Source organism: Megalobrama amblycephala, linkage group LG10 (genome assembly GCF_018812025.1).
Source record: "Megalobrama amblycephala isolate DHTTF-2021 linkage group LG10, ASM1881202v1, whole genome shotgun sequence".
In the NCBI taxonomy this organism is placed as follows: domain Eukaryota; kingdom Metazoa; phylum Chordata; class Actinopteri; order Cypriniformes; family Xenocyprididae; genus Megalobrama; species Megalobrama amblycephala.
Genome location: NC_063053.1, coordinates 35,739,513 through 35,765,465, shown reverse-complemented (window position 1 = coordinate 35,765,465; position 25,953 = coordinate 35,739,513). Strand labels below are relative to the sequence as shown.

Genomic DNA, 25,953 nt, shown 5'->3' with positions numbered 1-25,953 from the left:
CTGCCCTTGTCTAATTTTGATGGCGGATTGATTCACCTTTTCTTCGGATCTTTAAACAAATGAGATTTATATAAGAAGGAGAAAAAGAGTTTGAGACTTACTGTATGTCATTTCCATGACTGAACTCTTGTTATTTAACATCAGATAAATTCAATTTTTCATTGACTTGAACAATTTGAGAACAAAGTATAACAATAATAATAATTTGCATGGTTTGATGTGATATGACCCGTAATCACCATTGGCCATTTATTGTAGCTAATTATTTTTTCTCAGTTGAGTCAGACAAAAGTTCAGACTTACTGTTCAGATGATATTTTCCAGTGAAAATTCTTAGTGGCTACAGAAATTGAAATCTACAGGTAACAACCCACGTAAATATAATAATTACACATATAACTGCAATTGCAGGTTTCAAACAGAGATGGCGACAAAGAGGCAAAACTTACAGACAGCAGCTTTAAACTAAGGCGATAACCAATAGAGTCCAAAACCAAACAGGATGTATACTGTATGTACACAGGGAACCAAGCTAGACACAGGTGGGACTAATCAGTAACCAAGGTAACAAATGAGGAAGCAATAATTAAGGAGACGGAATCTATACTGAAAGAAAACACAATGAAACTAAATGTAAAAACTGACAGTGGTCAAAATAAGACATAGGTCCTTCAAGTGATTGTTCGCTCTTTTTCTCATCTACCAGGTGTCTGACTGCTTAGAAAAGTAATAACACCTCCCCTTAACCAACAAGCCACATGATGTGAGGTATCACTGATCATTCAGTAGCACAAATGGAGCACAATGGCTTATCCAGGGGTTAATGTTAGCAATCACTACTAATTACAGCAGAGGATATTTCCCAGGTGAAAAAAAGGTACACTTCCATAATGTACTTAAAGTGCTCTGTTTCTGCGCATGAATTTTGTACTTAATATACTACAAATTATTCGGTCCCACTTTTATATTAAGTGTCCTTAACTACTATGTACTTGCATCAAAAAAATAAGTACAATGTACTTATTGGGTTCATATTGAATTGCAAAACACTTTTGCTGCTATTGAGGTGGATACAGGTAAAGTTAGGACAGGTTTGGTGGTATGGGTAGGTTTAAGGGTGGGTTAAGGTGTAAGGGAAGGTCAACAGTGTAATTATAAATGTAATTACAGAAATTACAGATGTAATTACATGCATTTTTTTAAATATACTGTAAGTACAATGTAAAAAACATGTAAGTACACAATAAGTGCATTGTATCAAATGACTACTTTAAATGTAAGTACACAGTAGTTAAGGACACATATAAAGTGGGACCAATTGTTCTTTAGTTATTCTTAAGGTAATCTTAAGAACTAAGTGATCTAAGTGTGCTCAGCTTCTTCAGGGGAAAAAAAAAAACAGTATAGAATAATGTACAGTCAGATGGTCATTATAACAAATTATACTACAGGGCTGTTGAATGCTTGAATCTGATTGGTTGACGAACGTTCTAAGGTTTCAAAGTAGTTCCAGGCAGGTCTTGACCGCACTACAGATCTGTATCACTTCAGTTATTTCCAATGGCTTTAGAGATACAACAGCAAAAGAACCAAAACCCACAATGACACAGACCAAGCAAATAAATATAGTAAATAATGGGATAAAAACGTCAAATTATGTCCATGTTTTTGCCACAAAGTTGATGTGTTATTAACTTATTACATATTATTACATGCTCTCTTTCTCCCTCTCTCCCATTTAAATGCACACACACACACACAGTGCGGACAATCACTCGCTCAGAAACATGTTGTCTCTGACACTGCGTTGCGTCGTGGCTGCATTACCACCTCAGGCGTGCAGTATTTTTCTAATAAGTCAGCAGCCGTCGTCAGTTATTTCTTACATAAACCTGGCATGAAGTAGAAGGGTCTTTTCAGGGTAATTTTATTTTGCGATAATGATGATACTGACTGTATGTTGACTGTCCACTATCCCTGCTTAAAAAAAGAAGAAGAAATGAAATATTGAGTCCGCTTGAAATGATTTTAACATGAGAAGAAAGAAGGTGTGAAGTGTGACACATAACCCAATCTCTGCTTTGCATTCTGATCCACCAATACGTGTTTATTTGCAATAATGACATAATGCATCTTGTTTATTTCACAACTACTTTGAGTCAAATTAATTAGTTGAGTTAAATTATATTTTTTTGTGGATACGTTTAAGATGCTTTGCATGTATTAAGCTGAAATGAAGGTTGCAAATAAAATATTATTATTGAAATATTATTTTTTTTAAATCTGCTCCTTGTAAGGTTTGTTAGAGGAGAGTCCCACTGTATTTGAAATAAAGGCTTTATTTATTCAAAATGTTCTGTTTTTGACGGTTACATTGTTATGTGTTTGTCCATCTGTGATCTGCAGAGTATTTGGTGCTTTTAAGAACACCAACAACAGAGAGACTGTCTATGCCTGGTTCACCTTCTCGCACTGGCTTATATACGCCAACAGTGCCGCCAATCCAATTATCTACAATTTCCTCAGTGGTGAGTATTTGCAAAAGAGGCTTTGATATTTGACACCTTTCACTTCTGGTTCTGGAGACTCACCGCATTGCATATTTTGAGTTTCTTCCTTCTCTATACACCAGATTCAAATCATCATCTTGTTTGAAGAGAGCTGCGTGAATTGATCTGTTTGTATCATATAAAAGATATATAGATGACCAGAGTTCAGAACCAATGCACTGCATGTTTTTTCCTCCATCTGCTGGTCACATTAAGGCATTGCATTTCATTCCCTACACTGCCTGCAAACACACACAAGACTTCAAAGCTTTGAAATGCCGTTTGCCCTCCGGAAACATCCTGCACCTTTTCATTCCAAACGAGCAAACTAATTATTTCTTCATTAGCATTGCAATATTCTCTTTGTGCACCGTGGTACAGGTTTGATAACATTGAGTACATCATTACCTGGTCATTTCAAGGACGCTTTTGATATCATTTAGAGCAGTTTGGAGGATTCATTGCACCTACTGAAAATGAATGAATCCATTTTATCCCACCAGTTACATGGGGACCAACATTTTCATTTTGGGGGCAGAATATAAAATTCACTGCCTGAAATAAAGTGCAAAAAAAATTATCTTTATGGTACAACAGCTTATCAGGCAGAACCCTTAGAAGGACATCTTTGTATCTTATCTAGCCCTAAAAGGTGCTTTTTTTGGTACCTTGAAGTAGTAATATGTACCCAGAGGTGTAAAGTACTTGAGTAATTTTACTTGATTACTGTACTTAAGTATTATTTTTGGGTATTTTTACTTTACTTGAGTACATTTAAAAATCAATACTTTTACTTTTACTTGATTACATTTTTTGAGAAAAAAAGAGTACTTTTTACTCCTTACAATTTTATTTACAGTCAAAAAGTACTTATTTTTTGGAGATCACTTCATTCTATTTTCCTTTGCTATTACCAAACCAATTGAATTGCGCTGATGACCAGTTTAATTTAATGGTTATTTATTCAATGAGATTCATTTTCACATTCCATAATGTGAACCACAATGCACAGCACCTTGACCTCAAAGAATATCCACTAACAAGAAGTGACACTCAACAGAACGTTCCATTGCAACACCTGCGCCAGCAGCGGCCTTGCATTTCCGCCATTTTGGGGTGAAGGCGACTTGGCAGTCCACTAGTTTCTATGGCAATATCAGCTGCTTTGTTAAAAAAAAAAAAAACTTTTTCACAAAACCTTTTTGCTCTCAGTCAGTTTGGGTTAAAACTCTTTAAAAGATCTAGTATTAGTATTAGACTTATAAACACTGAATTAATACCGACATATGAAATTAAATTATGACATGCATCAGAAAAATTGGGAATGTTGGACAATAAATATATGAATATAACAGCTTGATTTTGCAGTGTTGTCTAATGTCCATTGAAGTAAAAGTGGGAATAATGCGATAACGGACACAGCAATGCATCATGTATTATAAGATCATTATGTTTGTAGCGTGATCCATTAAAATGTACAATATAGCTTATTTTAATTCAGACCTAGATATTATTACTATTACTCCACTAGGTCTGAAATATATTGTTCGCTGTAAATATGATGATCTTAAATGTATTAATTATTAATTTACTATTAATAAATGTGTAAAGTTGCATAAAATGGAAATACTCAATAAAGTAGGCTAACTACGTTACCTCAGATGGATGAATGGTTGGATTCCACAACTAGTAAAATAAAACATATATAAGACAATACAACATTTACTGTAGGATCATACAATTTACTGGTGACTTAATTTAAAAAACTGTTCTACTGTGCTTCTGATTTGGCAGTGAAATTCGCCGATTTTGGGTGCGTAAGATGTGAAGGATTCAATGCTCCAGTTAGTATTTTCACCCCATAATGGCGGCCGCGCTACCGGAGCGCCATCTAGTGGCTGTTACCTAAAAAGTATCAGAGTGTCACCTCTTGGGTTCTATACTCTTTGTTGACCTGGAAATTATAACAGTCAGTGGAAGAAAATGGAGGAAGTCAAAAATCAGCCACAGAATCAAGAGCACCCATGGCCAACAGTTCATCTGCTTCTTTGAAACAGACAACACATGAAGCCAGCAAATAGTTGGACGGATATCTGGCCTGTGTTTCAGACATCAGTGTTTCAGGCACTGCAGGAGTGATTTTTAGCCCCAAAAGAGCTAGGTTTGACACTCACAATTTTGAAAATCAGCTTCTGCTTAAGTTAAATCCGAGGTTTTGCAACTTTGAGTAGCATGTTGCATACTGGCATTAGGTAGTAGTCTTATAGTTTGATAATTAAATACAATTAAACACAAACAGTTCTAAAGGAGGATAAAACCTTGTATGTGGTTCATTCACTTCATGTTTTTAGAGATTAAAAGCTTAAACAAGAATCTCTAGTTTTCATTCTTGCTGTTACTTTTACTTTTTTAATACTCAAGTACAATTTTAATGTAGTACTTTTTTACTTTTACTCAAGTATGATTCTGGCCAGATACTTTTACTTTTAATTGAGTAAAATTTTCACTCAGTACTTGTACTTTCACTTGAGTAACATTTTTGAGTACTTTTTACACCTCTGTATGTACCCTTAAGGTACTACGATGAACCTTTTAGGAGTATATAAGCTTCAAAGATGAGTACTCCTCCAGTGACAAGCTGTTGTACCCCTAAAGGTACAATTTTTGCACATTTCTTCTAAGAGTACATAAAGTACTCCCATTTTTACATGGGTGATGTAAATACAAGACTAGAGGTATTTCAGTTTGCCTTTCTGAAAGATGATGTATGCGGTAAAGCATAAAAGGAAACCACTAAAATCAAAATCTACACACAAGTAATAAGAGTCATATAAGCATGCACACAGGAACACCTGTCACTTTTTTAATGATAATTTCCAGGTTTCATTTAAAACTACACATACACCCATATCTCCTCCATGGACAAACAAGAGAAAGGAAATTGAGAAAATGGTGGATGACAAAAGCTAAAATTGGATTAGGAGATTATGCTTTATGGCAGGGATTAACAAAATGTCAGCTCAAACTTCAATATTTTTTTGAAAAGGCATTTAGTTTCATTGAGCTGTCCACAAAGTAAAATGCATGCGCTCAATTATCTGTGAAAAAAGAAAAGAAAAGTGAGCTTTAATGGATTATTGAAATGCTTAAGTTTATTTTGGTAAGGTTCCTATTAGTTAATGCATTAACTAACATTAACAATGAGCAATACATTTGTTAATAGTATTTATCAATCTTTGTTAAAGGGTTAGTTTCACTAAAAAATTAAAATTACCCCATGATTTACTCAGCCTCAAGCCAGGTGTATATGACTATCTTCTTTCAGACTAACACAACTGGAGATACATTTAAAAACATCCTTAGTCCTCCAAGGTTTATAATGGTTGTGAATGGCTGCCCAAATTTTGAAGACAAAAAAATGCATCCATACATAAAAAATAAAAAAAAAAAAAATGAATCCATACGACTTCAGGGGCGTCGTACGTTGAATGCATATGGATGTTGTGCCAAGAGGCTTGTTATTTTACTTTATAAAGTTTTAAATAAGGACATCTGTCTTACACAAACGCATCGATTCACTTCAGAAGGCCTTTATTAACCCCCTGGAGTCGTATGGATTCATTTTTTTTATTTTTATGGATGGATGCATTTTTTTTCATCTTCAAAATTCAACTCAACTTCATTCACAACCATTATAAACCTTGGAGGATATAAGGATATTTTTAAATATATCTCCGATTGTGTTCATCTAAAAGAAGTCGTAGTCACCTAGGATGGCTTGAGGGTGAGTAAATCATGGAATAATTTTCATTTTTGGATGAACTAAGGGGCTATATGTAGAATTCAGGAATCCCTTGTTATTAGCAACACCGGTGGCTGTTAAGTGAACTACAGTGAACTTGTTAGTTCAAGGCATAGACTGTAACAAAAGGGAACTATGTTAATAAATTGAACCATATTTGAATTTATCCTCGCAGGTAAATTTCGAGAGGAGTTCAAAGCAGCTTTCATCTGTCATTGCTCCGGTGGAGATGACATACACAAGGAGAGAGTCAGAGCGAGAACCAGCACAGATAGCCGCAAATCCCTGTCTACCCAAGTAACCAATTTTGACAACATCTCCAGGATATCTGACCAGGCTGTGTAGCTCCGTTGTGGGAAGGGTTTGCTGGGTAAATCCTACGCGTGCCACTTCACCAGTCATGAACGCTGACTAGAAGAACACAGACGTGCCGTATGTATCGACCTGCCAGACTTATAGATGGAAGGATTGAATGGATCTATTAGCCACAGTGAATTACCCACACTTCTTGAAAATGACATTGTGTCTAGTGTAAGAGCACATGAACCTTCAGTGGAATTGAAATTTTTACCCTGCAAGGCAAGAGGTTATTTCTCTGCTATTTCACAGCTCGGCTGGGTACGCAGCAACAGGTGATGTACCCCATAATCCCCGGAGATGATGTGCATGAAAATAATGTCATGTCTTTGAAACACAATGCTACTGTGAGACTGCATTCAACTCAAGATTGAAAGGAAATGATGATAGAAGGGAAGGTTTTTTTTGTTTGTTTGTTTGTTTGTTTTTTAAAGGTGATATGTGTCATTTTTTTCAGTGTTAAAATATTTTTCCAATCTTATGTAGAGACAATGGTAAGCAAGCAATTTGTGGGTTACATTCTCTGAAAACACTCTAGCTTCCCAGAAACATTGCTCTGTTTGTTTGAGCATCTAACCAGCTGACAGTCATGTGAATTTTGGATGGTGCTATTTGTTTGAGATGCGTTCAGGTAGCCTGTTTGAAAACAAACATTATCTTTGCATGCATAAACTGCTTCAAGTACTTTTGAACAAAATTGATATTGTATATTTATTTATTTATTTATTGTTTCATGTTTAAACAATGTACAATTTGACATTTTGTATTGTTTCTCTAAGAATACCGTTTTGTCATCTTTTCAGGAAAAGCTTGCTTGGTAACACTTTACAATAAGGTTTCATTTGTTAACATTAGTTAACTATATTGGTTAACATGAACTAACAATGAACAGTACATCTATAGCATGATGTAATATCAGTCTCTGGTGTGTCCAGAATGTGTCTGTGAAGATTCAGCTCAAAATCCCCCACAGATCATTTATTATAGCTTGTCAAATTTGCCCTCTATTTGGGTGTGAGCAAAAACACGCCGTTTTTGTGTGTGTCCCTTTAAATGCAAATGAGCTGCTGCTCCCGCCCCCCTTCCAGAAGAGGGCGGAGCTTTAACAGCTCAACAACAACAAAGCTGGAGAATCTCACGCAGCCAAAATGAGGATTGTCAGTAACGGTGTTCAGCCTTACATTGTTCAAACCGGAGTCGACACTGATGGAGAGACTCAGGAAGAAGTTACAACTTTTAGAATGAAACTGGACGTTTCTGAATGGTTAGTGGATAAATTTATGTAGTTGCTGTGGAGTTGATTCAACTCATCCACTAGCATGTGCCGTCATGTTCATCTTTTGTGCAAATCCAGCGTTGAATTGACCCTCGTTTGTGAAGCAGTCCGGTGTAAAATGACATTTCTGTTAAACACAACTTCTGTGCTAGCATAAAGTAATAGAGAGCATGGAGCCTAAGGTAAAGCACATGGAAAGTGGAGCTGCTTGAACCGAAGAATACTTGTATTTTCTTCGTCTGCAGCTTTGCCTCAGTCAGTTGGTATCGCTCCCTCGTTCAGGAACATTTTTGAAGCAAATCCTGCTTTGTACTACTGTCCAAGGTTGAGAAAGCACTCCGGCTTGAAGTGATTAGCGCACACATGCAGGTTTTTTGCTTACTGTTTCTGGGGAATTTCCACTAAAAATAAAATAAATCCACTGCTCTCTTGTCTCCTCTGAGGCTGGGACTCTAAATGGTGTTCTGTACTCGGCTTAGAACTGGTTAGATCTGGTATTGTCATCGTCGCTTGCGAAAACAAAATGGCGGTGCCATTTTATAATATTATAATAATGCTGCGTTCCAGACGAGGTAACTTGGACGTGGGAATATCCTCAAATTAAATGTCCCACTTCAGACCTCAGTGAGTTACAGTCATCACGTCACGTTCACATGTTGACCACATGATGTCGCCATAACACAATGAGAGCATATTGTGTTTTTGAGGCAATTATGGCAAAAACAGAATAAAAATAGCATATGAAAAGCAAAAACGTATCATTACATAAACTTAATGTCTAATGTTAAAGTTTGTTTTTACGTTTATGCTCATTGGAAGCGGACTTGCCGACATCTTGGTAGTGACGTCAAATGATGCGTCTCGCTAAGGTCAGGGTTGATCGATGTACGCACTCCGAATGTTCGACTTTGAGTGGCGTTCCAGACATTATTTCCTAGAAGGAGGTGGGAAAAATCTATCTATATATATATATATATATATATATATATATATATATATATATATATATATATATATATATATAGCTAATTGATAGTTAATTTTAGCTAATGCATTAACTAATGAGACCTTATTGTAAAGTGTTAATGTTTACCCAGTCGGGTACTCAAAAAAAAAAAAAAAAAAAAAAAAAAGTTTACTTTAGTGTGAATTTCACAAGTTAAGTGTTTACAGATAAGTCTGTTTTATTTCCAAACATAGGCATCTCTGTTGTGTGTTGTTTTAGAACATTTATTTCTAATGGGGTTGTTTTGACGTTTTGCACAATCCAGCAGTAATTATTTGCTCTGAGTGTTTGCTTGTTGGGTCAGGAAGCCTGGAGCGCTGACTGCTTATTTGACTATTATTAGTGTGATGATTGCAGAGTAATAAAGGAGAACAATGGCACAATAACGCATCTTTGTTCAAGTGTGATAGACGCCAGGAGCACGAACAGGTGAACAGCATGGCAGAGAACTACTTATGATGTTGCTATCTCTCAGGTGCTTGCTTTGAGATCTTGTGTTATTTATTAAAAGTGTGTACCTGCTGCTACATATGCACCATTTGTTATAAGTAATTTAAGTAAATATATTGAGTGTGTTAATGTGTTTGAAATTATGTTTGTAGAGATGGATTCCAGTTTTACTTAAAAGATACACAAAGCCATTCATCATTATCTTTTTTTTTAGCATATATGTGAATGATCTCACACATGCCGACTTTTAAACGGTCACAGAAAAATGTACTTTTGTCTATGTGGGTGCAATCCAAAAATAAAGAAATAAACACTAGCAACACCAGTAATTGTGCATGATTTGCCAGCAACCAGCACTAACTAGCATGGAAATATTTGATGGTTTGAGTTGGTCTTTTCAAGGTTTTCTTGTGGAAGTTTTGTGGAACTTTTTTCAAAATTAATGCTAATTATGCTAGTTAGCATTGCTTAAATGGGAAATGAGCATGTTCTGATGTTCTTACAGACATTTATTAGGCTAACTCAAGCGTATACTTTGAAAATAACAGTGGTACAAAAAAAAAAAAAAAAAAGGCGATTACATGTGTTTTAAAGTTGACCTACCAATTTCACGTAGTTTTTCATGTTTTCGTTAGGCTTTCGCGTTCACAACGAGTCTTTCCGCCTGTCTCACGATGGTCCAGCCGGTCTGCCAGAGCCGCTGCGGGAGGAAAGTGCTAGTTAGTGCGGCTTAGGGGAAATGAGCACCCGCTCCGGTGTTCTTACACTTATTTATTAACTAAAACGTATGCAAATAACATTATTTTTTAAAACAAGTAAGGCGACTACATGTGTTTTAAAGTATACTGACCAATTTAAGGCTAGCCTACTCTTAGGACTCACGACTTGCGAGAGGAAAAGGGGAGAAAATGACCACTCAGATATTTTTACTGAAACATATTAATTAAAACATAACTTTATAGCTTGCAAATAACATCAGAATAAACATATATATATATATATATATATATATATATATATATATATATATATATATAATATATATATATATAAAAAGAAAAGTTAACATACCATACTCTTAGATTTTTTTGTGATTTTAGTTTGTGTTATTTAAGATAGCATTGCCGTATCAATTCAAGCCCGAGTCTGACGATGAAACGTCTGAAGTATTCAATCAACCAGAAACTGATTCACAATCACGACTGGAGTAGGATATTTTTCTATGGTAAGTTTGTGTTATTTATAAGATGTGATATACTTTATAAGGAAACTGTATCAGAATGCCAAGCGAAGCTGAAAACCTCTAACATACGATAAACATTTAGGCCAGATGTGTACAGACTTTTTCATCATAACTATTAGTAAAAAATGGCTAACGTTATATCATTGTTTGGCATTACAATGAGTGTTTACTGTTTACAGAGAGAATACTTCAACTAGTTAGTGCGGACTAGCATCCTAACATCCTATTACAACACAGATAGAGCTCCACTCTACTGTAATAATAAAAACGCAGTTATGTAATGTAAGCCAATCGAGCCTACAGCTATGTTGTAAACTCACACGTTAGCCGAGCACAAATGTGAATAGCTGATAATGCATTACACTTTGTAAACAATCCTCGATCATTACTCCAAGTAATAAGACAGACAAGCTGCGTTAATCGACACATTTTTAGACGATATTGGACCCACAACTGAATATCAGAACTACAGAAACGTGAGTTAGCCGGTTAGCAGGAGACATACAAAACTGAATTTTGAACAATCACTAGAAAATATAAACACCAGTTAACGAGTTTGTTTGCCCATATAATCTTTAGGGTATTAGGATAGCTAATTTGGCTTGCTGTCCACTGAGGAGGGGCTCGATGAAGCAGCTTCAACTCGAGCTCTGCTACACCCCCCCAGTGAATAAATATAGGATATGATTACATAGGGCAAGGTACCTGAGATGAAGGTGGAGTTTGGGGAGGTGGAGGGATGCTGAAACAGCTGAGACTGAAGAGAGGTAAGCAGCTGCTTATATACTCTGGCTGTTGATTGGAAGATTAGATGGGCTCGCTCCTCCCTAAATTACGTTTAGGAACTTCAATTATTAATCATTCTTACAGTTTGAGATTCAGAGGAGCAAGCTGGTCCAAATGAACTGGGCATTGATCCATATTTTAAGACCAAGCGTTTTGTGAATCCTGCGTTAAACTCACTGAGGTTTGAGTAGCAGTCGTCAGTAAAATGACGGGAACACAACAGAAGATTGAACTGCTGTATTGCTGAAATAATGAATTTTCCCTGGCGTCTGCATGCGCAATAAGTGGGCGGGCAATATGCTAATGTTTCACTGTGACGTCACAACGAAACGGCTTTGGATTCGTTTTACAAATGACTTGTTTAATTGACTCAGAGTCGACTCTTACTTTTGAGAGACAATAACTTTATATACGGTGCACTTTCAGATTTAAAACTTTGCAGGATGATTTCATTCACTTAGAGCTGTGTTACACACTACATGAAAGGTCATTTTCAAGAATCCATAATAGAAGCACTTTAAAACAAATGTCTGTTCCTCAGACAAAAGAGTATTTTTTGCTTTTTTGCTTTTTTACTATATTTTTGTCAGTAGCACTCATTTTTAACTTTCTAATAACTGCCTAAAATCAAACAGAGAACCAATGGCATTTATACAAATAAAATGGGTACAGAATAGCTCATGATTTTTCTTGTTTTTAAGTCATTTTGGATTTAAGTGTATGCTAAATCAATACATATAAATGTAGTGAAAGTAGCCAGTAGAAAGAAGCTTTAGGGTCAGTTTACATGACACAGTTTACTAAAAAATTGAAAACTTTTTATGCATTTTGGCCCTTTATTTACACTACAACGACATTTCGGAGGCCTGAAAATGCAGTCTTTTTAAAATGGGTTTCAAAGTGCAAGTTTTTGAAAACAATATAATTATTGTTTTTGTGTAAACCAGAAAAATGTGAATTTGTGAAAAAGGTGACGTCATGTGCATGCATATTACGTGTTCAGTTTATAGGTTCGTAGCATTTCTTTACAAAGTGACATCGCCAACTACTGGCCTGGCAGCAGAATAGTTTTTTTTGTTTTGTTTTTTTGCAGATCTGTGTGAACTGGGATCATTTTGACAATGTTCTCATCTGTATGTGTAAAACAAAGGAAAAACTTTCAGTTTTTAGTACATTGTTGTCGTGTAAACGTACCCTTACAGAAAGCAGCAAGATAAAGTAGTTGGCTTAATTCTGATTCTAAACCGCTGGCAGAAAAAGCTGAACAGTGAACTCTGTTGCAAGTTTCAACATTACCCTGCTGCTTAAGCGCTCCTGGGTAACAGCTTTACTATTTACACTATTGCCCAACACTACAACAGCAAAAATTCAGGACTTTTGACCTTTTGGGCTTGACTGATGCTGAAACTAAGATTAGTGGTGTTTGTTTAGTTTTAGATATATATAACCCTAACAATTCAATATGTCTTTAATATGAGCCACTGACTGAAGAACCGACCCTCATTACCTCATTACAGCGGCAGTGCAGGTGAGTGACATTCAACACAGAGCGTCGCACCTGAGGGATTATTCATTATCACCATGACGTCATGCCGGGGTGAATAGAGCGCGCTGAAGCGGAGCTGTTCACTCGCGCAGGTGCTTAACACTGATACTCCAACACCATCATACACATGAAGGCCATGAAAGCTGCTTTCCTCATTGGTGAGTAGAGGATCTATTTTAAGGATTAGTAAGCTTTTGACAGTTCAGGGCTTCATTGATCTTGTAAGTTCTTCTGATGGAGTTATTGAAATTGATTTCTCATGTGCTTGTGCCTGAACATTTGCCAAGTGTTTCTTTATCTTGCACTTGGAGTGAAACAGGGGCTAAAATCTGTTCTCGCATGAGGTGTAAGTGCATTACAATTTATTTTTAAAAAGAAAGTTGAGGATATGATGAAAAATTGTGACACCTAAAAAAAAGTCAGATTCCCTTTCTTCTACATTCTAAAAAATATATACAAATATCAAACCAAAAATTGTTCAGACATTTTTGATATTTTTGATATATTTTTACTAGTGGGTGCAGGACACTATAGTTCATTTATGTAAGTGAGGATAGCTCTTTATTGGAGTACATTTTTACATGAAAATACTATTTCAGTCTTTCTACTTCAAAATTTCATGTTTAATTCAGTGTGTTACTTGTGGTTTGTTTGTAATTATGTATGAAATTTACAAGCAAGTTTTGAAGTGAAAATTGTTTCCCAAGTCCTGTACCATTTTGTTTTTTTCAGTGCACCAAAGATAAAGAACATTTTTAAATTGTAATGGATGATAAGGATCATGAGGTTTTGTATTGCTGTCATTTAAGCAAATGGGATGCATCAAATACTGCAAAATCATGTCACATTTTCACTCAGTTTGTATACCTTACAATAGAACAAATATTTTCAAGGAAGCATTTTTACAAGAGTTTTGGTGCCTCCATGTAGAACAGGTAGATTGTCATTTCTCATTGCATTAAGAAAGAGCCAGTTATGAAAGTTATTTTCTGTTCCAGCGTCTCATCTGCTGTACCAGCTAGTTTGCATTGACACATCAAGAACTCCAGACTGCACTTCACACATGGATGCTTGTGTTTCTCCACGCATCTGCAGAAGTGAACAGGCTGTCCTCAGAGATATCTGTAATTATAAAGGTACAGGATTCTTATTAAAGCAAACAGAATGTCATCCATAATGCAACCAATGACTTTGTTTAATGTGACAGGAGCGGGGTTGGCTGGTGGCATGGGGTTAATAACTGGGTGCTGTCACAAAAACCGACAAAACCTGAATGTTTGCTCTCTTGATTCATGCTCGTTGATTTTGTCAAGGCATTAAAAATTAAAGCTTTTGAGGTGAGTGGGGGAGGCTGGCTCACTGGTAGAGTATAAGAATAATTCAATTATATATAGCACATTTGAACATCACTTCTGCATACGCAACTAAAATTAAAAGTAAAACCATTCTTGAAATAAAATAAATGTTAAAAAAATGAAAATAAAATATTAAACACTTTTTTTGTTCACACAATTTTTTATTAGTTCAACTACTTGCCAAAGCAACATTTTCTCATTTTAATATAGTTTAACTGGATGTACTTAAAGACTAAAAACTGAAATAAAAATCAATAAAAAATACATAGACATATTTTAAAAAACTCCTAAAAATTATAAAAACACAAACTAAAATTAAAACGGAAAACAAACATTTATAAAACCTATAATAGTATCTCAATGATACTAAAATTACACTGACACACAGACATACTGTACATGCTATACAGGATTATTAACCACTATAAATCTATTATGTTGTCATTTCAACTGAGTTTGGTTATTCTGAGATATTCAAAAAGAGAAATTAATAAGACTTTATGATAAGGTCCTATTTATTAACATTAGTTAATGCATTTGTTAACATGTCATGAACTAACTATGAGAAATGTTTTTACACCATTTATTAACCTTTGTTAATGTCAAACCCTGTCTCCTCTGTCTTGTGAAACATCCCATCACTGCGATGGCAGAAACTGGATTAAAGCGCAATAGCCTTGAGCAAACCGCATGACTCAAACTGTGGCCGTATGTGCAGCGAGGGAAGAAAAGAGCGCTAGCTTGAGGGGACGCTGAAGTTGTTTGTTGACTGTGCTTGAGTGTGTGGCCTCAGGGAAGCAAAGGGGATAACAATATATGAGATCATCAGTCCATATTCACATATGATATTGACTGTCATGTTGATACATTTGACCATAATAATAGTTTCGAAAAACCATTGACCACTTTAGAAATCATAGACTTTATAAACAATCAATATTTCAGCAAATACAATAGCTATTAAAAATTCATGAACGCATTGAATGATGCAGATGAATGGAGTTCACCCGTTAAGAGTTCGCTCATGTCAAAGCTGTCATGTTGAAAGTTCTTCTAGTAAAGGCTGCTTTGCTCTCCTTTGTCTCATTTCTTCTCTGTGGAAAGATGGAAGCTGCCACCCGACTGACGCAAAGGTCTGTAATGCCACACTTCAGATGATGCTAAGCCGCTCACCTGCGTTGGGAAAGTGTGTGTGTTCTGAGCCGGATCCATGCGGCAATCTACAACAGCTGTTCTCTCAGTGCCAGCGTCGCTTGGGTATACCGTAACACATACTTTAAATATTGCAATATAAATAATGAAAACATGAAACATCTGTGGCATGCTGTTGATTACCACAGCCAACAATTTTCACTCAATTCCCTCAGTAAAAACAATTAAAATTGTCATGTACAGTAATGCACTTGTCTAAAACAATGTATATTTAACATGCAATGCCAAGTCAGTTTTATGTAGTGACTTTTACATTGTTTCAAAGCAGCTGTTATGTGTACATGTGTATATGAAGGCACAAGGACGAAGGAGAATACGTGGAGTAGAATTTAATCAAAGGAACAGACAGGAACTCAATATACACAAACATCAACGCATAAACGAGAACAGACAAGGAATGAAAGAGAACACAAGGTATATACAGACACGTGACAAACAAAGGGAACTTAACAAGGCACAGGTGAATGAAATGACTAGTTAAACAGAATGTGGTAAACTAGGTCAAACTAAGGAAAACAGTGGACATGTAACAGATCGTCCAACTGGGGAGGGTGGGTTCTGGAGGAGGGTGAGGAGAAGGGGGCGACAAAACAAAATAAAGTCCAAAGAATTAGTCCATGGGGGAGTGGAGGGTGGGAGGAGCCAAGGGAAAGCCAGGAGCAGGAGGAGCCAGATGTTACCCCAGAAGCCAGCCAGGATGAGGCCCCAGGGTGGAGTCGCAGGTGGGAGGAGCCATGGTGGAGTCAACTTGGTGGCAGACGACACCCTGGGGACGACCAACGGAGATGCAGCTGGAGATGGAGACCCAGATGGAACTGAAGAGCCGAGGAGCCCATGCGCAGCCGATGGTCCTGGAGACCAAGGAGGAGCCATGGTGACGACTGTCAGAGGATGAGGCGGACATCCAGAGGACAGAGGCTGGAGGTGGAGCTGGAGGGAAGGCGGAGCCAGACGGAGCCTTGGTCAACGACTGACCAAGGCGGAGCCGGAGAGATGAGGGAGCCCGGAAAAGCCGTATGGCTGATGGTGTCCGGTGGAACCGAGGGAGGGAGGAGCCAGGGTGGAACCAAAGCGTTGACGGGCCGTGGTGGAGCAGGGGGCACAGAGGCTGGAAGTGGAGACAGGGGATCCTCTGAGTGAGATGGAGCTGGTGGCCTGAAGACGCTAGACATCTCTACCTGGCATGTTGTAAGATGTAGAGCGGCTGAAGGTCAGTAGCGATGGTGGGGCTGAGGAACTGGCTGAAGAAATGGGTGAAAGAGGAGGCGAGAGAGGGAGGCTGGGTGGGCATACAGGGAATTCAGGAGACGTAGGAGATACAGAGAATGCTGGAGAGTCAGGAGAAACTGGAGAAAAATAGCCCTCAGGAGACTCAGGGAACACCTTAGAATCAAGGGAATGGGAAATCACCTCTCCAAAAAAGTCAATTAAGTCAGCCTCAAAAATATCTTTCAGTTCCTCAGAATATTTGCCAGGGGTCATCTCAACTACAGCGGTGGTGTTGTGGGCGGAGCTTTCCTCCCAGCCCTCGAGCTCCACAAGCACTCCCTAAGCGTCGCACAATGTTACCGGCTCGCACACCTGGTCAGAACCTTGCTGTGAGGCGGGCTCCGGGGGCAATGGTACCCTCTGACCTTGTCCTCGGTCTGGCTCATCCATCGCAGCAGGCTGGCCTCCTCGGTCTGCGGTGGGCACGTGAAGCATCTCCGTTGCGACGTTCATTGGTGGTGGCTGACTGGCCTCTGGCAGAAGACTGGGGCTGGTGGCGAAGTCATCCTCCGCGGGGCTGACGGTGAAAGGTGAGTTGTTAACCACCAGCACCCACTCCATGAATGCGGCAAAATCCTTCTGAGGACCGCTCCCTGGGAGGTGTGGCCGGGACCACTCGCTTAGGCTGGAGAAGTAAAACAAGTAGAGCGAGCAGTCGGGAAAGTGTGTAAGGCACGCCAACTCCAAAAAATCCCTGGTGTGTAATTCCAGGGAACAGTCCCTCTGCTCCAGGCATAGAAGGGCTACTGCAGGGTCCATAGTGACGGAGGAGGGGAAAAAAACAACACCGCAAAACCTGTTTTGGTCCGTTCTACTGTTACGTGTACGTGTGTATATGAAGGCACAAGGACGAAGGAGAATACGTGGAGTAGAATTTGATCAAAGGAACAGACAGGAACTCAATATACACATCAAACATCAACACATAAACGAGAACGGAGAAGGAATGAAGGAGAACACAAGGTATATATACACGTGACAAACAAAGGGAACTTAACAAGGTAATTAACGGGGCACAGGTGAATGAAATGACTAATTAAACAGAATGGGGAAAACTAGGTCAAACTAAGGAAAACAACAGTGGACATGTAACAGCAGCTTTGCAGAAAATAAAAAAAAAACACCTTAATATCTTATTGTCCACTTTGAGCAGTTATGCATGTGCATCCATTGTAAGTGCATTACTGTAAACATGATTTTTGCTTGTTTTTACTAATTGAGGGTTGAGTTGTTGTCTGTGGTAATTGACAGCATACCAGGAGTTTTGGGTAGGACTGTTTGTTCATTCTGTGAATCACACATACGCATGTTTGAGAAATTAATGTAAGATCAAATGTAGGACAATTTCTATGCAACATTTTATAAACCCCGTTGAAAATCCACTTGACCTTTAAGGGATTTTGAAGAATCTGCTTTCAGCTCTTCTCCATACAAATTAGAGTGACTATGGCTGTCAAGCCCCCAAAAGGACACAAAATAAATTAAAAAAAAAAAAAAAAAAAAAAAAGAAGGAATCATGAAAGTGTCATAAAAGTAGTCACTATGACTTGTGCACTATTCCAGATAACAAAAAAAAAAAAACTTATAAGAACATTCCCATTAAGTTTTCAAAAAGTTATTTCTGTTCAAATGTTTTTAAATATTCAAAATGTCCAGTTTTTTTTTTAATGTGTTAAAGGGATGTTTTCCCCAAAAATGAAAATTCTGTCATCAGTTACTCACCCTCAAGTTGTTCCAGACCTGTATGAATTTCTTTCTTCAGCTGAACACAAAACAAGATATTTTGAAGAATGTTGTAACCAAACAGGCCCCAATGACTTCCATAGTATGAAAAAAAAAAAAAATAATAATAAAAAACTATTGAGGTCAATGGGTCCCATCAATTAAGAATATTTCTTCTTGGTTACGAGAACGTTAGAAGAACATTCCATTCTATCATTTTGAAAACATTCCGAGAATGTTCCCTGTTAAGCCGGGGACACACCTAACGATCTGCTGAAACATTCTAAGACTGAACTAAACACACATACCGATTGTTTCCTTCGACTGGAGCCGATTTATATACTCACACATGGAATTTGAACACCGACTGTAATCGCAGACTGAACGCAACTGGCTCTGACTGGACACGTTTGAGCGCGATCAGTCATAAGTATCAATTTACATTCATAATTGGCCTTACAATCGTTAAGTGTGTGCGCGGCTTAAGCTGATTAATCTAATGATTAAATGACCTTCTGAGAATAAAAGTTTTCTCCTCAGATTTAGTTAAACCGTTATACATAATATTCCAAACATTTGGTTTTAAGAACATTTTCTATTCTATTTCTATTCATTTTCTATAACATCAGGTCACACTTTAATTTAGGGTCAAATTCTCAGTTTTATCTAACCATTAATTACAACTTTTGCTTATTAATAGTTAGTAAGGTAGTTGTTAATTTCAGGTGAACTCAGTATTATTTCAAATAGGGCCTACACTGTTTAGAAGTTAGTTGGGCCGATAACAACAACAAACGTGTAACCAATCAGCATTAGGGGGCGTATGACGGTCGAGGAGAGAGAACGAGCAAGAGGGAGATTTGAAAATAAGAAAAAAAAAAACTGAACGAGAGATGGAACACAATACAAAAGAGCTCAAAAGAATATCACTGGAATGAAGGTTTATGACTGGGCAAGCGCTTTAGGACTCGCGTTTATATTAGAAAAGCTTTCCAGCGCTGGAGAGAGCTAAGAGGGAAGGACTGAAAACAGACGTGGAGGCTGCTTTGATCCCGCTACTCAAGTAAGTAACACTGGGTTTGATTGTCTGGAGCTGCTGTGCTGTTTGCGACTAACAACAAACTCTTGTTTGTATTTACTCTTGTGTACTGTACATTCATTTTTTGTGCTTCCTCGTCGTTCGTTCATCATCTGCGCTTTATTTTTCGTGAAGCATTTTGTTGTGCGTCAGCTGTGATAAACTGACATCCACTAGCATTGCATCTGTAACAGCGGCCAGATAGTGAGAGTTCTGCTGTTAAGCGTTTGTGTTTAGCATCATTGGTAGTGCGTTCGCCTCGCATGTCAGCAGCGATTGGGAGGTTAGGATTGGAGAGTGAGTTTTGGAGTTGGAGCAATGAAGAGAGGGGTGGGTTTGTTTGGGTTGATTTCAAATATCAACAGTGTTCAACAACGAATTTGAGAAATCGCATACAGCACCTTTAAGTTTAGATATTAGCTAATAAGCAACTAGTAATAGTGAGAATAAGGCAGTAATATGTGCTAATATGAGCCAATTTCATAGTAATATGCATGCTAATAAGCAACTAGTTATAGTAAGAACTGGATCCTAAACTAAAGTGTGTTTAGTGAACTAAACATTCATCAAAGAGGACTAATATCATATGGATTTTCCATGAACATTATTGTTACACTGTTTTCTGCTAACATTACAAGAACATTCAGCAAATATTAATAACATCATAAGGACATTCCTAGAACATTGTTCTAAAATGTTTCATCTGAAAATTATGAGAACATACATCAAGTACAAATAATATCATAAGGATGTTCCAAGAACATCATTCTAAGTACATTTCCTCTAAAATTATAAGAACATATATCATATGTTATAACACTGTTCCAGAAACATTATTTTAAGAATGTTTTGTCCTAAAAAACTATGGGAATGTTAGCTGGGATATTCCAAGTTTCTATTCCAAGGAACTCAAAATTGACCTGGTGTTGATGCGTCGCTGGATCATTCTGAATTCAAAAGAATTCTGAGCTTTGGCAAAAGGAAAGATTATCAGTGAATAGGGACTTACATACAGGCTTGGGATGGCATGAGAGCGAGTAAATGCTGACAAAATTCTCTTTTTTTTGTGTCTATTTTAACTATTCCTTTAATGTTTTCCAGCTAAAAAAAACAAGCAACTTGAGGCAGAATGGAAAGTCAGTGGTAAGATCTTAGTCTGTACATAGAGCACCAAAGCCTTTTATAAAATGATAACTGCATGCATGCTGTGATCCCCTCATTGGACACTTTCATTCCCTCAATACAGTACACCACACAAGCAAATCCTGTCTTGAAGAGACAGTGGCTTGTCTTGGGGAAGAAGCTTGTAACAGACGGATGGTGCCATTTGTCCAGGAGTGCAATGCATACCAATGCAACCCCAGCCAGTGCAGTCAGGCAATGAGGCAGTTCTACTCAGCTCTTCCTCACAACGTGGCTGAGAGACTGGTGTTCTGTGACTGTGACGGAGAAGACCACGAATGCCAGGAGATGAAGGCTTCCTTACACTCTGGATCCTGTGTGAGCGACCAGTCGCAGACACCCTGGACTGCCTGGAGGCGCTGGACAGCTGCTCTGAGGATTCATTGTGCAGGTTAGCCCTGAACATTGATGCCAAAGCATTAACAACATGATTTACTCTAGGAATGTTAGTAAAACAACATTTCTATCAACCAATTATAGCGCTTCTCCCCAAACTAATTTTTATTAGTTGACAAGTCACATTTTGGGATGCCCGGTTATTTCGATAGTCCACTTTAAACATTCTACTAACTATAAGTAACTTTGCAACTACATGTCAACTAGCAGCCATTAGAGTATTAGTAGACTGTCTGTTTAATATCTGCTAACACTTTATTTTGATGCTCCCGACAGACATTCTGACTATAAGTAACTTTGCAAGTACATGTCATCTTATTCCATTAACCCAAACCTAACAGTGTACTAATACTCTTACGAGAGTTAGTTGACATGTAGTTTCAAAGTTACTTATAGTTAGTAGAATGTCTAAAAAAGAAAGAAAGAAAGAAAGAAAGAAAGAAAGAAAGAAAGAAAGAAAGAAAGAAAGAAAGAAAGAAAGAAAGAAATTTCTCACCAATCCAAGTTCACATAAGAGGTGAGTATTTTGCGGTATTCCAATAGTTGTAGAGTAGAAATTCAACATGAAGTGTTCCAAACCATAACAAGGCACCAGTTCAGGCAAGAAGGAAATCATCAACAACAGTGTATAACACAAATTCAAATCATAGACCAGATGAAGTGTCCTTAATGATTGATGAATGAGGCCAAAAGAGAACCCTTATGAGTACCCAAATATGCAAAACACATAACAAAATATACAATTCATAATCATAACAAATATAGGATTACAAAATATATACAGTTGCTTGAATAAGTATGGGAAGCACTTGCAGAATCTGTGAAAATGTGAATTATTTTAACAAAATAAGAGAGATCATACAAAATACATGTCTGTTTGTTTTGTTGTTGTTTTACAGTACAGTACTGTATTAACTGTATTTTTGTATTTAGTACCCAGGGTAAGATATTTTACATAAAATATGTTTACATAAAGTCCACAAGACAAAACAATAGCTGAATTTATTAAAATAACCCCGTTCAAAAGTTTGTGAACCCTTGATTCTTAATACTGTGTGTGGTTACTTGGATGTACCACGACTGTGTTTTTTTTTTTTTTTTTTTTTTTTTTTTTGTGATGGTTTTTCATGAGTCCCTTGTTTGTCCTGAGCAGTTAAACTGCCCAATATTCCTCCAGGTCATCGCTTCACCTCCATTCATAAATCCTCTCCCTTGGCCTCATGGGATAGTAAAGTGTCCATCGTATGCATAGTTCAGAATCTCAACACAAGTAGTAGGTCATCCAGGGGCTTTTCGCCCACTCTTTTACAAGTACTGTGAATTCTTGCTCTTCCTCATCTACTTAAGCATCTTAGGAAGTTTCCTTTAGCACTATCAGCTTTGGATTTCATTGCTGCATTGGAACAATATCTATTGTGAAAAAGATTAAATTGAATTGAGTAAGTCACTCAGAAAAGTATTGTAAAGTAAAATGATTCTCCACACACAGTAGAGTCCAATGTGGCCACTGGCCAGTAAGTGTGAGATGAAAAGAGTGCAGAAATCAAAAGACACTTATCTCTATTGCCAGATTCATGCTGCTTGCAATGTCTTAAATTGTTGCAAAAATGCCCTGTTCCATTCATCTTTGATTGATTCATGTCATATTAGTATAAATCATGTTTCCTTGCTGAAAAGACCAACATGAATTTACATTCTGGCCTAGGATTGAAACATACAAAATGTAGGCAAAACGTGACCATGAAGGTTGAATCCTAAACAAAACCCTTACGGGTGGGTGAGCAAATCATGCAAAAACCTACAAAGGAGATGGTACAAGTTCATACAGACCTGCCTCAAATTTCCCAAATTGTGAAATACTCACAGATTAAGAGTGTGTTGGTGTAGATGTGCTGTATAGCCAGATGATAAAGCTGGTTGACAAGCATGGTGTTTCCGGTTGACTGGAGAACTTTTAGGTAAGTTACACTCATGGTTGATGCCGCTGATTAAAACCAACTCTTTTTTCATTCACAGGCAGTTATTTAACAGGTACCTATCCAAATGTTACGTGGCAGAGGACTCTGCATATGATTTGATGAGTGACTGGCTAAATCTTCTAAACCCTGACAACTTTCTTGGGGAAGACCTCCAATGCAGGGTGGCTTTTGTGGAAACTATGGGTTCAGTACTTCATCACCCCTGTACCTGTGATGGATTACATCATCATGACCAATATAAGTGCAATGAGCTGAAACAGATTTTCCAAGACAAGTCCCTCTTCAGTAAGTACTTTCAGAGGTCATTGACTTGTTTAACTGTATTCTATTGCTGGCATAGTCTCATTGTGATTGATGTATTCTGATTTGACCACTCAAATCATAGAGCTCTCAAGAACCAAAGGAAATTTCCGACATGGAGAATTCCATGAATCAAACATTGGGCGACAACCAACCAATACACCAAGTGCTGATCTGAAGCGGTTAGGTGGTGAAACTGTCCGACATGGCCAATCCGATGATTCAAGCAATGGGCAACAACAAACCAATGAATCAAGGGTTAAGCAGCAGTGGCTGAGTGGTGAGTTGAGTGGGGTTTGCCTTAAACGTGCACTTTTCCTTTTACATTACATTATTGTTGATGTAAATAAACATATTGTTTTTGTTTACCAGATCAACTGTTGTACCTACTGATCTATATCTCTGCATTAATGGTGGTGGTGTTGTTCATTGTCAGCCTTGTTTTGCTCAGACTGAGGTAAGTTGTCATTGGTTTAATGCATTATAATGCACACCAACTAATGTAGAGAAGAATTCTTTACCCAATCTTCACTTAATTATATAAGAATTACGGTCACACTTTAGATTAGGTCCAATTCTCACTCTTAAAGGATTAGTTCACTTTCAAATGAAAATTAGCCCAAGCTTTAGTCACCCTCAAGCCATCCTAGGTGTGTATGACTTTCTAATTTCTGATGAACACAATCGAAGAAATATTAATAAATATCCATCCAAGCTTTATAATGGCCGTAATGTGCTACCAAACGAGTATGAGCTGAAGGAAGTGTCTCCATCCACATCTATCCGTCATAAACAGCAGCTCCGGAGGGTTAATAAGGGCTTCTGAAGCGAAAAAAAAAAAAAAAAAAAAAAAATCCATATTTAACAGGTTATGAAGTAAAATATGTAGCTTCCGCCAGACCACCTTATTCAAATTATGGAAAAAACGGAACTGGCGTTGCGTCAGTTGTGGATGTGGATGGAGACACTTTCTTCAGCTCATACTCTTTGGTAGCACATCACTGCCATTATAAAGCTCGGATGTGTCGGGATATTTGTTAATATTTCTCTGTTTGTCAACGTCAGAAACTACGTCAGAAACAATCTAATAGAAAGTCATATACACCTAGGATGGCTTGAGGGTGAGTAAAGCTTGCCGTAATTTTCATTTGAAAGTGAACTGATCCTTTAACAAACTATTAACTACAACTTTTGCTTCAATAAACTCCTAATTACTGCTTATTAATAGTTAGTTAGGTAGTTGTTAAGTTTAGGTATTGGGATAAAGGGATATAGAATAAGGTCATGCAGAATAAGGCATTAATATGTGCTTTATAAGTACTAATAAACAGCCAATATCCTAGTAATATGCATGCTAATAAGCAACTAGTTAGCGAGAATTGGACCCTAAACTAAAGTGTTACCACAATTACTAATGATTGTTTTTGCCTTTCGTTTAAGGAGAATACACCGAGCTGCTGATAAACCAACTTTTGAGGCCCATCAGTCAAAATCTCTAATGTTGTCTTCTGTTATTATTTGAGTAGTTTGATAAAATTCTGGTTATATTCCTGATACTTTGCACATTGTAGTTATATATTTATATTTCACTGTGAATTGTAATGAAAAAAGAGGGGCAGAACATGATTTTACCTACAGGGAATTGATAGGATTGTGAAAAGTGGAAGATTCCCTTTTTGGGAACTGTGATTGTGATGGAGACTGATGGTCGAGTTAACCAGAGAGAGCATCCCAAAGGTGACATTTCTTTTTCAACATTTGCAATTATAGCCGTAACCTTTATTACATTAAAGGGGTTAAAACATGAAAACAATTATTTTCTTGACATATAATTTATTTGACATATAAGAGATCATTGCACACACACACACACGCAAATATATTGTAATTTTCATACCTGAAACAATTCTCCTCACTGCAAAAGAAACCATGCCAATAAACCAATAAATGTGTTGGGCTTTGTGTAGTTCAGTATTGCACAATATTGTTCAATATAGCTATTTTTTTGTAGTGTGCTACTCTGGTTCTGTTTCAGGGCATAAACTATAAATAAAGTGTTAATGAGCAACATTCAGAGTCTCTGATCTCAGTTCACTCATTTAACTTTATTGAGTTATGGAAGATGAATAGCCAGCATGAAGAAAGCCTCTGATAAGAGGTCATGTATGTTCTTGTCTTCTTCGGCCCATCTGATATTCATCAGGGAACATCAGTCTGTCCTGTCTCCATTCCTGCCGACACTCGACACCTCCATCCAGATGTTTTTAAGTCTAATGATGTGTTTCCTGAACCCCAGTGTCAGGACCACACTAAATCACCATTAGGAACTTCACCACAGACATTAATGAGACGTTTCACCAAAGTCTGTGTCTTACCCCTCATGGTTAAACTTTTATCACAGAGGCTTTAACAATGTTGAAGATGAACATGCTTTTTCATAAACTC

General features: G+C 37.4%; 2 protein-coding genes across 2 annotated transcripts in view; both read left to right on the top strand.

Moving 5' to 3' along the window:
* hcrtr2 (hypocretin (orexin) receptor 2) overlaps window positions 1–7,636 on the top strand; it is a 49,770-nt gene extending 42,134 nt beyond the window's left edge. Inside the window, 2 exon segments of the mRNA XM_048205911.1 lie at window positions 2,407–2,528; window positions 6,527–7,636. Coding sequence (XP_048061868.1) covers window positions 2,407–2,528; window positions 6,527–6,696 — 292 coding nt within the window. The 3' untranslated portion in view covers window positions 6,697–7,636.
* A 2,943-nt stretch (window positions 7,637–10,579) lies between these two features.
* Window positions 10,580–25,460, top strand: gfral (GDNF family receptor alpha like). Its single transcript, XM_048205910.1, is given in 11 exon segments — window positions 10,580–10,665; window positions 12,987–13,173; window positions 14,014–14,151; window positions 15,475–15,627; window positions 20,753–20,794; window positions 20,898–21,176; window positions 21,179–21,224; window positions 23,246–23,493; window positions 23,594–23,788; window positions 23,881–23,965; window positions 24,949–25,460. Coding segments are annotated over 10 exon segments (1,299 nt in total). The 5' UTR covers window positions 10,580–10,665; window positions 12,987–13,142; the 3' UTR covers window positions 25,031–25,460.
* Window positions 25,461–25,953: the final 493 nt, after the last annotated feature.